The sequence below is a fragment of the Channa argus genome, chromosome 9, assembly GCF_033026475.1.
Source record: "Channa argus isolate prfri chromosome 9, Channa argus male v1.0, whole genome shotgun sequence".
Classification (NCBI taxonomy): Eukaryota; Metazoa; Chordata; class Actinopteri; order Anabantiformes; family Channidae; genus Channa; species Channa argus.
Genome location: NC_090205.1, coordinates 1229213 through 1242500, shown reverse-complemented (window position 1 = coordinate 1242500; position 13288 = coordinate 1229213). Strand labels below are relative to the sequence as shown.

Sequence of the window (13288 nt, the reverse complement as noted above, 5' to 3'; positions counted from 1 at the left end):
GAATAAAGCTGATGAGCCAAACAATGAAGTTGTGGGAAAGAGTAGTGGAAGTTAGGCTAAGGGCAGAGGTGACCGTTTGTGAGCAGCAATATGGTTTCATGCCTAGAAAGAGTACAACAGATGCAGTATTTACTTTGAGGATGCTGATGGAGAAGTACAGAGAGGGTCATAGGAAGTTGCATTGTGTCTTCGTAGATTTAGAGAAAGCGTATGACACGGTGCAGAGAGAGGAGCTGTGGTATTGTATGAGGACATCTGGAGTGGCAGAGAAGTATGTTAGAGTGGTGCAGGACATGTATGAGAGCTGTAAGACCGTGGTGAGGAGCTGTAGTTGTGACAGAGGAGTTCAAGGTGGAGGTGGGTCTGCATCAAGGATCAGCTCTGAGCCCCTTCTTGTTTGCTCTGGTGATGGACAGGCTGACAGATGAGGTTAGTCAAGAATGGACTATGATGTTTACAGATGACATTGTTATTTGTAGTGAGAGCAGGGAGCAGGTGGAGGAAAATCTAGAGAGGTGGAGGTCTGCTCTGGAAAACAGAAGAATGAAGCTTAGCCGCAGCAAGACAGAATACATGTGTGTCAATGAGAGGGACCCAGGTGGAATGGTGAGGTTACAGGGAGCAGAGGTGAATAAAATGCAGGACTTTAAGTACTTAGGGTCAACGGAGAGTGTGGAAAAGAGGTGAAGAGGCGAGTGCAGGCAGGTTGGAACAGGTCGAGAAAAGTGTCAGGTGTGTTGTGTGATAAAAGAGTATCAGCGAGAATGAAAGGAAAGGTGTTCAAGACGGTGGTGAGACCAGAGATGTTGTTCGTCTTAGAGACAGTGGCACTGAAGAAAAGACAGGAGGCAGAGCTGGAGGTAGCAGAGCTTAAGATGTTGAGGTTCTCTTTGGGAGTGACGAGGATGGACAGGATCAGGAATGAGGGGATCAGAGGGACAGCTCATGTTAGATGTTTTGGAGATAAAGTCAGAGAGTCCAGACTGAGGTGGTTCGGACATGTTCAGAGAAGACATTGTGAATATATCGGTAGAAGGATGCTGAGGTTGGAGCTGCCAGGCAGGACATCTAGAGGAAGACCAAAGAGGAGATTTATGGACGTAGTGAGGGAGGACATGAAGTTAGTTGGTGTGAGTGAAGAGGATGCAGAGGATAGAGTTAGATGGAGGCACATGATTTATATGTATGTATATATACATATATATGTCTGTGTATATGTATGTATGTGTATATGTACATATATGTGTATATATATATATATGTATTATTATCACCATTATGTGAAGAAATTTCAAAAGAGTGTAAGGGTGGTTGTAACTAATTGTCTGAGTAGCTGATAGTTTGCCCAGTTAAAAGATAAACTAGACCAAAATATTGTTCAGACACTGATCCTCTGTATGTGTTTTGTCTGAGTTCCATAAGGTGGATCCAGATTTGGACTCTGGTCCTCCACCGCCTCCCCCACCATATCAGAGCCAAGCAGCAGAGCAGGAGGAAATCCAAGCCAGCCCTCCCCCATCAGAAAATGAAGCAGCCACATGAAGAGCACAGAGGGGCAATGCTTCTGATGCATCACTACTGGACACAACTTTCCCCCCAATCTTGAAGAACAGAAAAGAGTTGATATGCATGTCCCCACTTTCCCCAGGACAGTGTTAGAGGAGTTCATGGCCCCCAACTTGTTTTTTGCCCATGCACAGAATTGGAAATTAAAGAAGAAAAAGTCACCCACTCAAAAAGAAATGCTGACAAGTGGGGAGAGGACTTCCAGAAAATGGTGCAGGACTACAAACCAACCTTTCAGGAAATGGAACGCCTGTTGAAATGACAGCTGGGATGTGATTTTCACATAGTCAGACACTTGTTTACCAACTCTAATCTGAAGCTTTGTCTGAAGGAGCAAGACTGGGAACACGAAGACAATACTTTATCCAGAAACGCTATATTACTACAGGTGCAGTGTGTGCAAGCAAAGTTTCCACTTAAGCAAGACATGAGTGTGATCAGTGCCATACAGCAGGAGCCAAATGAGTTTGTGGGAGCATTTCTCGCTCAGAACTAAGGCATATGACATCCACAGTGGTCATGTTCCACCAGAGGATGGACTGGGAAGGAACCCCATGAGTGCCTGTGAGGCCCACATGAAGGATGCATTTCTAAACAGAATGAAACCAGAAATTGCTGAGTCAGTGAAACAGAGTTTTTTGACTTGGAATATCTGTCCACTTAGAGACATTCTGCAACATGCAGAACACGCAGAAGAGACACAGAATGAAAAACAAAAGAAACAGAGGCGCCAACATAAGGTTGATTCTGCACAATACACCATGTTCAGTGTTATGGCCAACATGACTGCTCGTGGCCGAGGACAAAGAAGGGGACGTGGCCTGGGAAGAAGACGATACCACCATCACCCAGAAGCTTGTTACCAGTGTGGTGAGAAGGGCAACTGGGCAAGAGACTGCTCTGTGAATAAGAAACAGGCTGACTGATGGGAGAGCAGGGGGAGCAGACACTGGATCAGGTGACACCTATAGAGGAGCAGACATCAGATCAGGTAACCCGCAGATTCACACACGCAAAAATAAAACCCAGATATGATCTGGTTGATTTGGTTGAAAACCTTCTTGGTTGATTCAGGAGCTACAAGCTCTGTTCTGAAGACTGGGTCATTACCAAGTCCTCCCATATTGAGTGGTAGATCATGTCTTACAATAGGTGCTAGTGGAAAACCTGTTTTAGAAAACTGCTCAACACTTATTCATAATGTCACAAAACTGTCCAGTAAATCTGAGTAAAGATTTAATGTGTAAAATTGGCATAGTGCCATGTTCAACCATTGATGGAATCAAAGTGAAATGAAAGATATCTATCACAGCTCAATCAGATGATTAACATCCATTCACAATATGCATATAATTGGCAGCTTGTTGACAACATGCCTGTTACACAGCAGCTTACAGACTTTACACACACACAAGCAGAAACATTCCAACGTCATAAGTCACTACACTGCACAGCACACGTAAGTGTAGGACCAGTAGGTGAATATGAAAGTCAGTGGTATGTTGAAAATGGGGAATCTGAAGTGATATGTTTGACAAATGTGTATTGTGTCACAATTTAGTGCAAAGGCGGACCCAAGTGAGGAGACCGTGAGAGGGACTGAACTAACAAATACATTTATTGGTTAAAAAAAAATCAATAAACAGAAATCACTCCTAAATTGCTGCTGGAAGCTAGAGCTTGATAAAGGCTGGAAGGATACTGTGCCCCATCTCTGCAGCTGGCCACAAACATGACCTAGAGAGGACACCACAGTGCCCTTTAAGTGAAGCAGAGAGGGCGAGCCCGGAGCAGGCAGTGAGACCCAGGCTGACTAACCACACCACCAGGCTTACTGACTTTCATCTGCAGGGCAGTACTGCAGTAGAGACAAATGAGCAGCTCCAAAGCCCAGAACCGGGCCCACAACTCACCTCACTGCCCTGAGAACTTAGCTTATGACAACCACACTACTCCAGCCGCTCTATCCTTGCCGTGGGGTTTGGGAGCTTCGATGCAGCCTTCCTGACCCTACTTGGACCACACCAGCTCCCTTGGGCCAAAATTTCAGCCAGATTACTAATCAGCTGACAGCTCTACTGTATACTCCAGCTGGCAGCTACAATTATGACAAGTCTTGTTCCCCACCCCCCAGATGATGTCTTAGAGCCCACAGCTCCACAGCTCCCTCCCAGCCTGCCACAGTCATTTCAACCAGAGATGCTCTTCATGAACCATCCAGCTGCCCCTGCCTCCTCTGCCTTATTCAGCCACAGCTAAAGCAGACCTCCAACAGATATTTCATGGGGGGGCAAACTCAAGTTAAGAATTTCTAAGTATTCAATAGTAATGCTGACAGCAAGATGCTCATGGATGATTGGATACGGGATATGCATTTTATTCTGGAGGCAATAGAGTAGCCCACACACCTAATTTCCACAGTTGTGAGACACTTGAGTGGTCAGGCCAGAAACAACGACCGCCACCGGTTGTGTTGACGTACAGCGTGCCGATGGAAATTGGGCTACTGTTGGTCAAAGAAGGAGAGGAGGAAGGCGTGTTCATAGGCAGAGAGAAAAGAGGAAACCTCGTAGGACTGAGAGTATTTATTTGAATGTTGGGACTATAACAGGGAAGACTAGAGAGTTGTTGACATGATGCAGAGAGTAGACATGAGTACAGGGAGATGCAGCGCAAGGTGAAGTTAGAGGTGGCAAAGGCCAAACAAAGAGCATATGAGGACTTGTATGTTAGGTTGGACACTAAAGAGGGAGAGGTGGATTTGTACAGGTTGGCCAGACAAAGAGACAGAGATGGGAAGGATGTGCAGCAGGTTAGTGTGATTAAAGATAAGGATGGAAATGTATTCACAGGTGCCAGGAGTGTGATGGGATGATGGAAGGAGAACTTTGAAGAGTTGATGAATGAGGAAAATGAAAAGGAACGAGAAGTGTTCAGACAAAAGGTGCTAGTTTGTGCTAAGTTCTGTATCAGATGCACATGTAAAAACGTGGAAAAAGACCTGAAATCTCATTTCTCATTCATCTTTTAATGTGAAACCCAAATGTTTACAACAAAAAATAAAGGAAATGGCTTCCAATACTTTTGAGGGGGAGTGTACATTATCTTGAACTCGGCAGTCTGCTTTCTTTGGACAGCTGACATGTATATCCAGTTAAAAGTAATGCGGTTTTCACAGTCTTGCAATAGCGGTGGCTAAATGAGTAAAGCATCACATAAGTATCCCAGATCAAATCCCAGACTATGCACAAACCCATGATGAGTATCTCCATGAGTGAATGCAGTACTGTTATTTTTGGACTTACAAACACGCACTTAGTACTTTAAAAATTAATTTAAAAATGGTATTACCTGTAATGCATTACTTTCAGGCAAGTACCTGAGAATTGAGCTTCTGTTATTTTTTAAAAACTCTGACACTGTTTAAACCTGCATCACTTCCTTCCTGTATTGCGCTCTTGTCTAACACAGTTTCACAGAATTGTTACACTGACACCTTGAGGCCACAGGGACAAACTGCATGTTATCAAACAAATTAATTAGTAGTAATATTGGTCACAATTCAAAAGTAAGGGAAACCAGTCCTGCTTCTCTTCAGTTGACTGAAATACTAACTCTCACTCCTCTTCACTGTTGCCTAGAGCTTGTTCAAGGGGGAATTTTTGGGTTCTCTTTATACATCTCTATAATCTTGACTTTATTCTGTAAAGTGCCTTGAGATAACTTTGTTGTAAATTGGCGCTATATAAATAAAGTTGAATTGAATTGAAATTAATAAAACCATCACAGACTCTTTAAACCAGCACACAGGGTGCATTGATAACCTTACACCTGAAAACAGCACTCATCTTTACATATTGTCCCAGATGCTACGTGAGTTAAAGAAGGGAGGGAGAGTGTACAAATAATTAATTATTCACCACATGATAAGAACATGGGGCCTCCGAGAAAAATATTTAAATCACTAGAAGGTGCCACCACACATGTCCACAGCATCAGCAATGTTAATGATGATGATAATGAAATGTCATTTCAATGTGTTTCCGTATCACAGTGGCACAGAGAGGCACAACTAGGCCGCCAGGCAATGACTCTGATATTGCTATGGTGACAGAGTGCTTGGTTAAGCAGAGTAGAGTTTACCAGCAATTGTTAGATGAACTTTTGGATATGGATATAATGGAAAGTAGCAGGGATTTGTCGGACAGTCAGATGCTCCAAATTATGAGACGGTGGGAGCAGAGCATAAATAATGGGGTGATATGACAGACCTTCTCTAATACTGACAGGGTGGATGAAGTGATTAACGGTCAGAAAGGAAGGGGTGTAACAGACAGATGTGTGACAGGGTGATAGGCCAGAGCAGCTCTGATACTGGGTGGATGGAGCGCTTATTACACAGTCAGGAGGGGATGATGGGTACGAAGGGTTCTCTGAGACAGTCAGACAGGGAATCGATTAGATTAGAGGGATACCAACATTTAATTCTGTGGAGCCTTGTCAGCATGTGGACCTGTGTGACATCGGTTTAAGCAACCTGCCTCTTGTACCACATAGAATTAGAAACATGTTAAGAGATGTGATAAATCATGCAATGCAAATTAAACTTTAGATAATTGTTTAAATACAGCGCTAACAGGGCCTTCACTGGCAATTGATATTCAAACTGCATTACGCCCCGACGATCAGTAGAATACAGACATGTTTCTGGAACATATTGCTCAGGTGATGCAACGTAATTACACAACACTTACTAATGATGAGCTGGAATTTGTTGTTACTGTAGCTCTGAACAAAAGCGGAGGCGGCAATACGCGTCTTAAATTAGGAAGTATCCCATATGACGATATATTTTGGAAGAAGTCACGTTTTCATTACACAGTTAAAGACCCTTCCACTTACAAGTGAGGTACAAGGCAAGTCAATAGGGAAAACATAAAAGATTAGTTCTTTTTGGCTGATTAAAAATATTTTTTCATTTGTGATCTATTTACAAACATTTTATTGAATTAAACCAACAAAAAATAAGATTCATTTTTAGACAAGAAGATTAAGGACTGGATTTACTGATATTCCTGAGCATATGGTGACTATAAAATCAGTTTATTATACATTCAAACAATAGTTTAGTTATTTAACACCTTTTTCCTATTGCCAAAAAAAGGTAGGCCGTTACTCATCTATGGAATTAAATTTGGTTACACACCCTGTCTCTGTCATGGTTGGAGAATTACAACCCAGATGAAAAACCTCATAAACAGTTCTCATTGAAAATGGAACGCTTTTTTACTTTAATTTGGGAAGTAACAAAACAATACAAATTTAAGTCCAAGAAGCTAAGACATTTATAACATCAAGACTAATACTAATAATTTATTCTTAAAATGCTACAAAAATTATACAAACTTAAACTGGACACTTAAAATTTTGTGTTCATTAAAAGGATACATGTGTGATTTTCCTTGTGATTTAAATCTAATTATAAACAAGGACACAGCACAAATGTCATGTTAGTGACCTGTTTGGTAGTAGGTAGCAACTGTGATAGTAAGTTGTTTTAAATAGTTTTTTATTTTTGTTTTTTTGATAATAAGCACCATCACTGGAAATAATGAAGTATCACTTCAATCAGGAGAAAATCCAACAGATTATCTGACAGCAACAACTTTAAGAACTGCACATTTTCACTGTCTGGATTTGTGAATTCACTCACTGAAGAACATGAACAAATGAATTTCTTTGTCCATAGAGCAGATCACATTTCAGTCACTGCACAGTCTCTGTTTACAGCATGTTGGTCTCACGGGAGCCAGGCTGCAGTATCTGAAGAGAGAAAATGAGTCTGATAGCTTTTCTAAACCAGGGGTAGAACAAGGCGTAGATCACAGGGTTCAGACAGGGACTGATACACAACATAAAGACACCAGAGGTTGCAGGTAAATCTGTGCCATGTAGTGTAAGAGAGAGACAGTAATAAGGGCAGAAACTTATTAAAAACACAACTATAACAACACCCAGAGTCCTGGCTGCTTTCAGCTCAGATTTCTTAGTCATTACAGTCCCTGAATGCTGGAGTGTGACGGCTGCAACATGAGAGCGCATGGCACGAGCCTGAGACACAGCCGTCATAAACACTCTCAGATACAGAATTATGATCACAGTGATTGGAGCAATAAATGACAAAACAAGATCAAAAACTCCTGCAATATAGTCCATTGAAATCACACATTGTCCATCGCAGGAATTATACATACCTGGTTGAGCCAGAGTATCTTTTATAGTGACTCCGTAGTAGATAGCAGAACAGATCCAACACATATAAATACACATTTTAACTCTTGTCACAGTGACTCTGGTGGAATAATGCAGAGGGTCACAAATAGCCACATAGCGGTCGACGGATATGAGCAACATGTCGCCTACTGAGGCACAGAAACAGATCGAGCTCACATAAACATGTAGAGAACACATTCGATCACCAAGTAACCAACACGTTGTTTGTCTCTGAGCTTCTACTAGTGTCATAAGCCCAAAGAGGGAGTCTGACACAGCCAGAGAGAGGAGGAGGAGGTTGGTGGGTGTGCGCAGCTGCCTGCAGGGAGACAAAGACATGTAATGTAATATCAGACATTAATGTAAAGTGATATGTCTTACATGTGGCACATCTGAACATTTAACATTCAAAAACATTGTTGGCAAAGCAGAAAATACGTCTGGTTTCAAGATGTGAAGTTATTTACACACTAACTCTAAGTAACATTTTCTTGTAAATCAGACTTTTCACACTTTCAATCAATTGTAAGTTTTGCTGAGTTTATCTTTACCTGAAGTGGGAGACTGAGATGATGACGAGCAGGTTGAGAACCACAGTGAACACAGAGATAAAGAATGTCAAATACATGAGGACAACATCAGACTGACTGATCTTTGGTTTCCTGCAGGAAGTATTGAGGAGTTGTGGAAAGCAGAGCTCTGCTCTGTCCTGGTCCTCCATCCTCAGAGAGAGGAGGAGGAGAAACTGCAGCCCTGACAGCTTCTGACTAAAACTCTGTCAGACAACTGATTTATCAGTTTTTTCTTAACCTCTGTCCCTCCCTTTCTTTCTCACTCTCTCTCATCTCTATGACTTTTTCCCATTCTTTCTTTCTCTTTTCCATTTTTTTCCTCCCCTTTTTTCCCAGTTCTGATGTAATTAATGTTTGCTCTTAGCTCTATTTTCATTGAAACTCAAGTAATTTTTCATTCAAGATTGTCACCGCAAAAATGAGTGTTATTTTTTTACTGAAAAGTGAGGATTGACAGCAATGTGTTTCAAATTCCAACCTGCAGTTCTCCTCATCCACAGTACCTAATCCTACTGTCAACAACAACTGAGGCATTAAGAACTTCTTGGTATATACCAGTTTTAAATCGGATCTACCAGACAGCTGCTGTCATATTTGGAATATAGCCCACCAGAGTATTCCACAGTGGTGTAATGGTGAGCTGGGAGAGTGGAGAATTTAAATACCAATAAGTCGAGTTTGATTCCAACATTCTACAAACTGACCATAATCAGCGATGATTCAAATTAGAAATCATTTGCGGCAGCTGTAGCTTAGCTGGTAAGCATTCATCCACGTACCACACGCTCAGTGGTTTGATCTCTAGTTCCAGTTATGTGTCGAAGTGTCCTTGGGCAAGACGCTGAACCCCAAGTTGCTCCTGATGTACTTAGGAGGCACAAGACAGTGTCTTCTTCCCAAGTCCCAAGTCTGGATAAATGCAGAGGGACATCTGGCATAAAACACATGCCAAATTAAATATGCAAATCATGTATTTCAAACTGAATCTGAATATTCCATACCAGATAGGTCACACCCCAGGTTAATGACTGCCACCGTTGCTGTTGAACTACAGATTGCTTTTGGAATTTGGTTGAAGAAGCCGAGGAGGAAGGCATGTCTGTAGGCAGAGAGAGAAGAGTAAAGCCAAGACAGTTGGGACTTTGAATGTTGGTTACTGTGACAGCGAAGGCTAGAGAGTTCATTGACATGATGCAGAGAAGGAAGGTGGATATACTGTCTGTCCAGGAGACCAGGTGGACCGGTAGCAAGGCTAGAAGCTTAGGAACACGGTTCAAGATGTTTTATCATTAGTCGGATAGGAAGAGAAATGGGGTAGGCGTTATCCTGAAAGAGAAGTTTGTGAGGAATGTTCTAGAGGTGAAAAGAGTATCAGACAGGTTGATGAGTCTGAAGCTGGAAATTGAAGACGTGATGTTCAACGTTGGTAGTGGTTATGCCCCACAGGTAGAATGTGAGTTAGAAGAGAAGGAGAAATTCTGGAGTGAGTTAGATGAAGTGATGCAGAGCATCTCCAGAGGTGAGAGAGTGGTGATTGGTGCAGATTTCATGTAGGAGGGTACTCGGTGTGTCATCTGGAAAGACGACAGTGGACAAGGAGACGGTGGTGGAATGAAGAAGTTCAGGAGTGTATACAGAGAAAGAGGTTAGCTAAGAAGAAGTGGGACACTGAGAGGACTGAAGAGAGTAGACAGGAGTACAGGGAGATGCAGCATAAGGTGAAGGTAGAGGTAGCAAAGGCCAAACAAAGAGCATATGAGGACTTGTATACTAGGTTGGACACCAAAGAGGGAGAGGTGGATTTGTACAGGTTGGCCAGACAAAGAGATAGAGATGGGAAGGATGTGCAGCAGGTTAGTGTGATTAAAGATAAGGATGGAAATATATTGACAGGTGCCAGGAGTGTGATGGGAAGATGGAAAGAGAACTTTGAAGAGTTGATGAATGAGGAAAATGAAAGGGAACGAAGAGTAGAAGAGGTGACTGGTGTGGAGCAGGAAGTAGCAAAGATTAGTAAGAGTGAATTGAGGAGGACGTTGAAGAGGATGAAGAGCGGAAAGGCAGTTGGTCCTGATGACATACCTGTGGAGGTATGGAAGTGTCTAGGAGAGGTGGCAGTAGAGTTTCTGACTAGTTTGTTTAACAAGATCTTGGAGAGTGAGAGGATGTCAGAGGACTGGAGGAGAAGTGTACTCGTGCCTATTTCTAAGAACAAGGGAGATGTGCAGAACTGTGGCAACTACAGAGGAATAAAGCTGATGAGCCACACAATGAAGTTGTGGGAAAGAGTAGTGGAAGCTCGGCTAAGGACAGAGGTGAACATTTGTGAGCAGCAATATGGTTTAATGCCTAGAAAGAGAACAACAGATGCAGTATTTGCTTTGAGGATGCTGATGGAGAAGTACAGAGAAGGTCATAGGGAGTTGCATTGTGTCTTCGTAGATTTAGAGAAAGCGTATGACACGGTGCAGAGAGAGGAGCTGTGGTATTGTATGAGGACGTCTGGAGTGGCAGAGAAGTATGTTAGAGTGGTGCAGGACATGTATGAGAGCTGTAAGACAGTGGTGAGGTGCTGTAGGTGTGACAGAGGAGTTCAAGGTGGAGGTGGGTCTGCATCAAGGATCAGCTCTGAGCCCCTTCTTGTTTGCTCTGGTGATGGACAGGCTGACAGATGAGGTTAAACAGGAATCTCCATGGACTATGATGTTTGCAGATGACATTGTGATTTGTAGTGGGAGCAGGTGGAGGAAAATCTAGAGAGGTCGAGGTCTGCTCTGAAAAACCGAGGAATAAAGCTGAGCCGCAGCAAGACAGAATACATGCATGTGTCAATGAGAGTGACCCAAGTGGAATGGTGAGGTTACAGGGAGCAGAGGTGAAGAAGGTGCAGGACTTTAAGTACTTAGGGTCAACGGTTTGGAGCAACGGAGAGTGTGGTGAAGAGGCGAGTGCAGGAAGGTTGGAGCGGGTAGAGAAAAGTGTCAGTTGTGTTGTGTGATGAAAGAGTATCAGCGAGAATGAAAGGAAAGGTGTTCAAGACGGTGGTGAGACCAGAGATGTTGTTCGTCTTAGAGAGTGTGGCACCGAAGAAAAGACAGGAGGCAAAGCTGGAAGTAGCAGAGCTTAAGATGTTGAAGTTCTCTTTGGGAGTGACGAGGATGGACAGGATCAGGAATGAGGGCATCAGAGGGACAGCTCATGTTAGATGTTTTGGAGATAAAGTCAGAGACCCCAGATTGAGGTGGTTTGGACATGTTCAGAGAAGAAATTGTGATATATATCGGTAGAAGGATGCTGAGGTTGGAGTTTCCAGGCAGGAGGTCTAGAGGAAGACCAAAGAGGAGATTTATGGATGTAGTGAGAGAGGACATGAAGTTAATTGGTGTGAGTGAAGAGGATGCAGAGGACAGGGTTAGATGGAGCCACATGATTTGCTGTGGCAACTCCTGAAAGGGAACAGCCGAAAGCAAAAGAAGAAGATCTTATTCAACCACGTAAGTATTGGTCCTGCTAGGGAATGTGTGGGATATTTGTTAATTACGTTATGTTAATGTATCTGAGAGTGTTTGTGACGGCTGTGTCTCAGGCTCGTGCCATGCGCTCTCATGTTGCAGCCGTCACACTCCAGCATTAAGGGACTGTAATGTAATGTAACTAAGACATCTGAGCTGAAAGCAGCCAGGACTCTGGGTGTTGTTGTACTTGTGTTTTTATTGTGTTTCTGCCCATATTACTGTCTCTCTCTTGTGCAAGTAGATGCTGCTTTACAAAGGAAAGCCCCTATAACTGGTTTAGCTGCACTCTCTGGTCCCTTTCTTGTGTATGTTAACCCCTGTCTGAACCCTGTGATCTACGCCTTGTTCTACCCCTGGTTTAGAAAAGCTATCAGACTCATTTTTTCTCTTCAGATACTGCAGCCTGGCTCCCGTGAGACCAACATGCTGTAAAAAAGAGACTGTGCAGTGACTGAAATGTGATCTGCTCTATGGAAAAAGAAATTCACTGGGTCATGTTCTTTAGTGAGTGAATTCACAAATCCAAACAGTGAAAATGTGCAGTTCTTAAAGTTGTTACTGTCAGATAATCTGTTGGATTTTCTCCTGATTGAAGTGATGCTTCATTATTTCCAGTGATGTGCTTATTATCAGTAACCAGTCATACACACTCCCTGCTGCAGGTATCTAAGTTGTGTATTTCCAGTGTGAGTCTGTCCTGTTTCTCCTTCAGCTTCAGCTGGAAGTTTTTTCCTCTGTGTCTGTTTTCACAAGCACCACACAGTGACTTCTGTTACACAGAACTAAATAAGAAGCAAACTTTGAAAATTACAACAATTATGATGAATGTCCAACAGACTATATTGAAGATAAAATATTAAGTGAATTGAAAGCAGATGGTAACAGACTGGGTGGATTAATGTTGGTCAATAATAGTCCCAACAAAGAGAGGAATTCAAAAGACAGATGGCAGGACATGAAAAGGAGCAGGAGACTGAGAATTAGTATTTCAGTCAACTGAAGAGAAACAGGATGTGTTTCCTTTACTTTAGAAATCTGACTAATAATAATGATTTGTGTTTGATAACATGCAGTCAGTGTAACCATTGTGTTAAAATGCCTCAGACCAGAGAACAGAACAGGAAAGTGTTGATGCAGGTTTTAACTACTAAACTTGAGGCTGTTGATAACTTACACATGTGCCTCATAAATAAGGATAAATCTGCAGAAATCTAAAATGTTCAGGTTGTGGTAAGTTTATCTTATATTTAAAGACAGCATTCATTTCCTCTTCTTCTTTCCTAAAAACATGGCCAAGGTGTTGTACACACAGGGTTTAAACAATGTTTGTCTGATTTGAATGTAAAAGACTAAAATAAAAAC

General features: G+C 42.4%; 2 protein-coding genes across 5 annotated transcripts in view; one reads left to right on the top strand and one right to left on the bottom strand.

Annotated features, from left to right (window-relative positions):
- LOC137132474 (craniofacial development protein 2-like) overlaps nucleotides 1–13288 on the top strand; it is a 35798-nt gene that overhangs the window by 1859 nt on the left and 20651 nt on the right. For 3 of the 4 annotated variants that reach the window (XM_067514951.1, XM_067514950.1, XM_067514948.1), the window contains exon 1: nucleotides 1–2557. This exon is cut by the window's left edge and continues 1859 nt beyond it. The gene's annotated coding sequence lies outside the window, so the exon portion shown is untranslated. Of the gene's footprint in view, nucleotides 2558–3127; nucleotides 6769–13288 lie in introns of those variants that run through there. The other variant, XM_067514952.1, reaches the window with a different exon arrangement.
- On the bottom strand, nucleotides 7411–9406 carry LOC137132812 (trace amine-associated receptor 8b-like; the record flags this gene model as incomplete). The annotated part of the gene is made up of 2 exons (XM_067515802.1): nucleotides 8391–9406; nucleotides 7411–8158 (listed from the first exon to the last, which is right to left on the bottom strand). Coding segments are annotated over exons 1-2 (918 nt in total), but the record flags the coding sequence as incomplete, so codon positions are not given.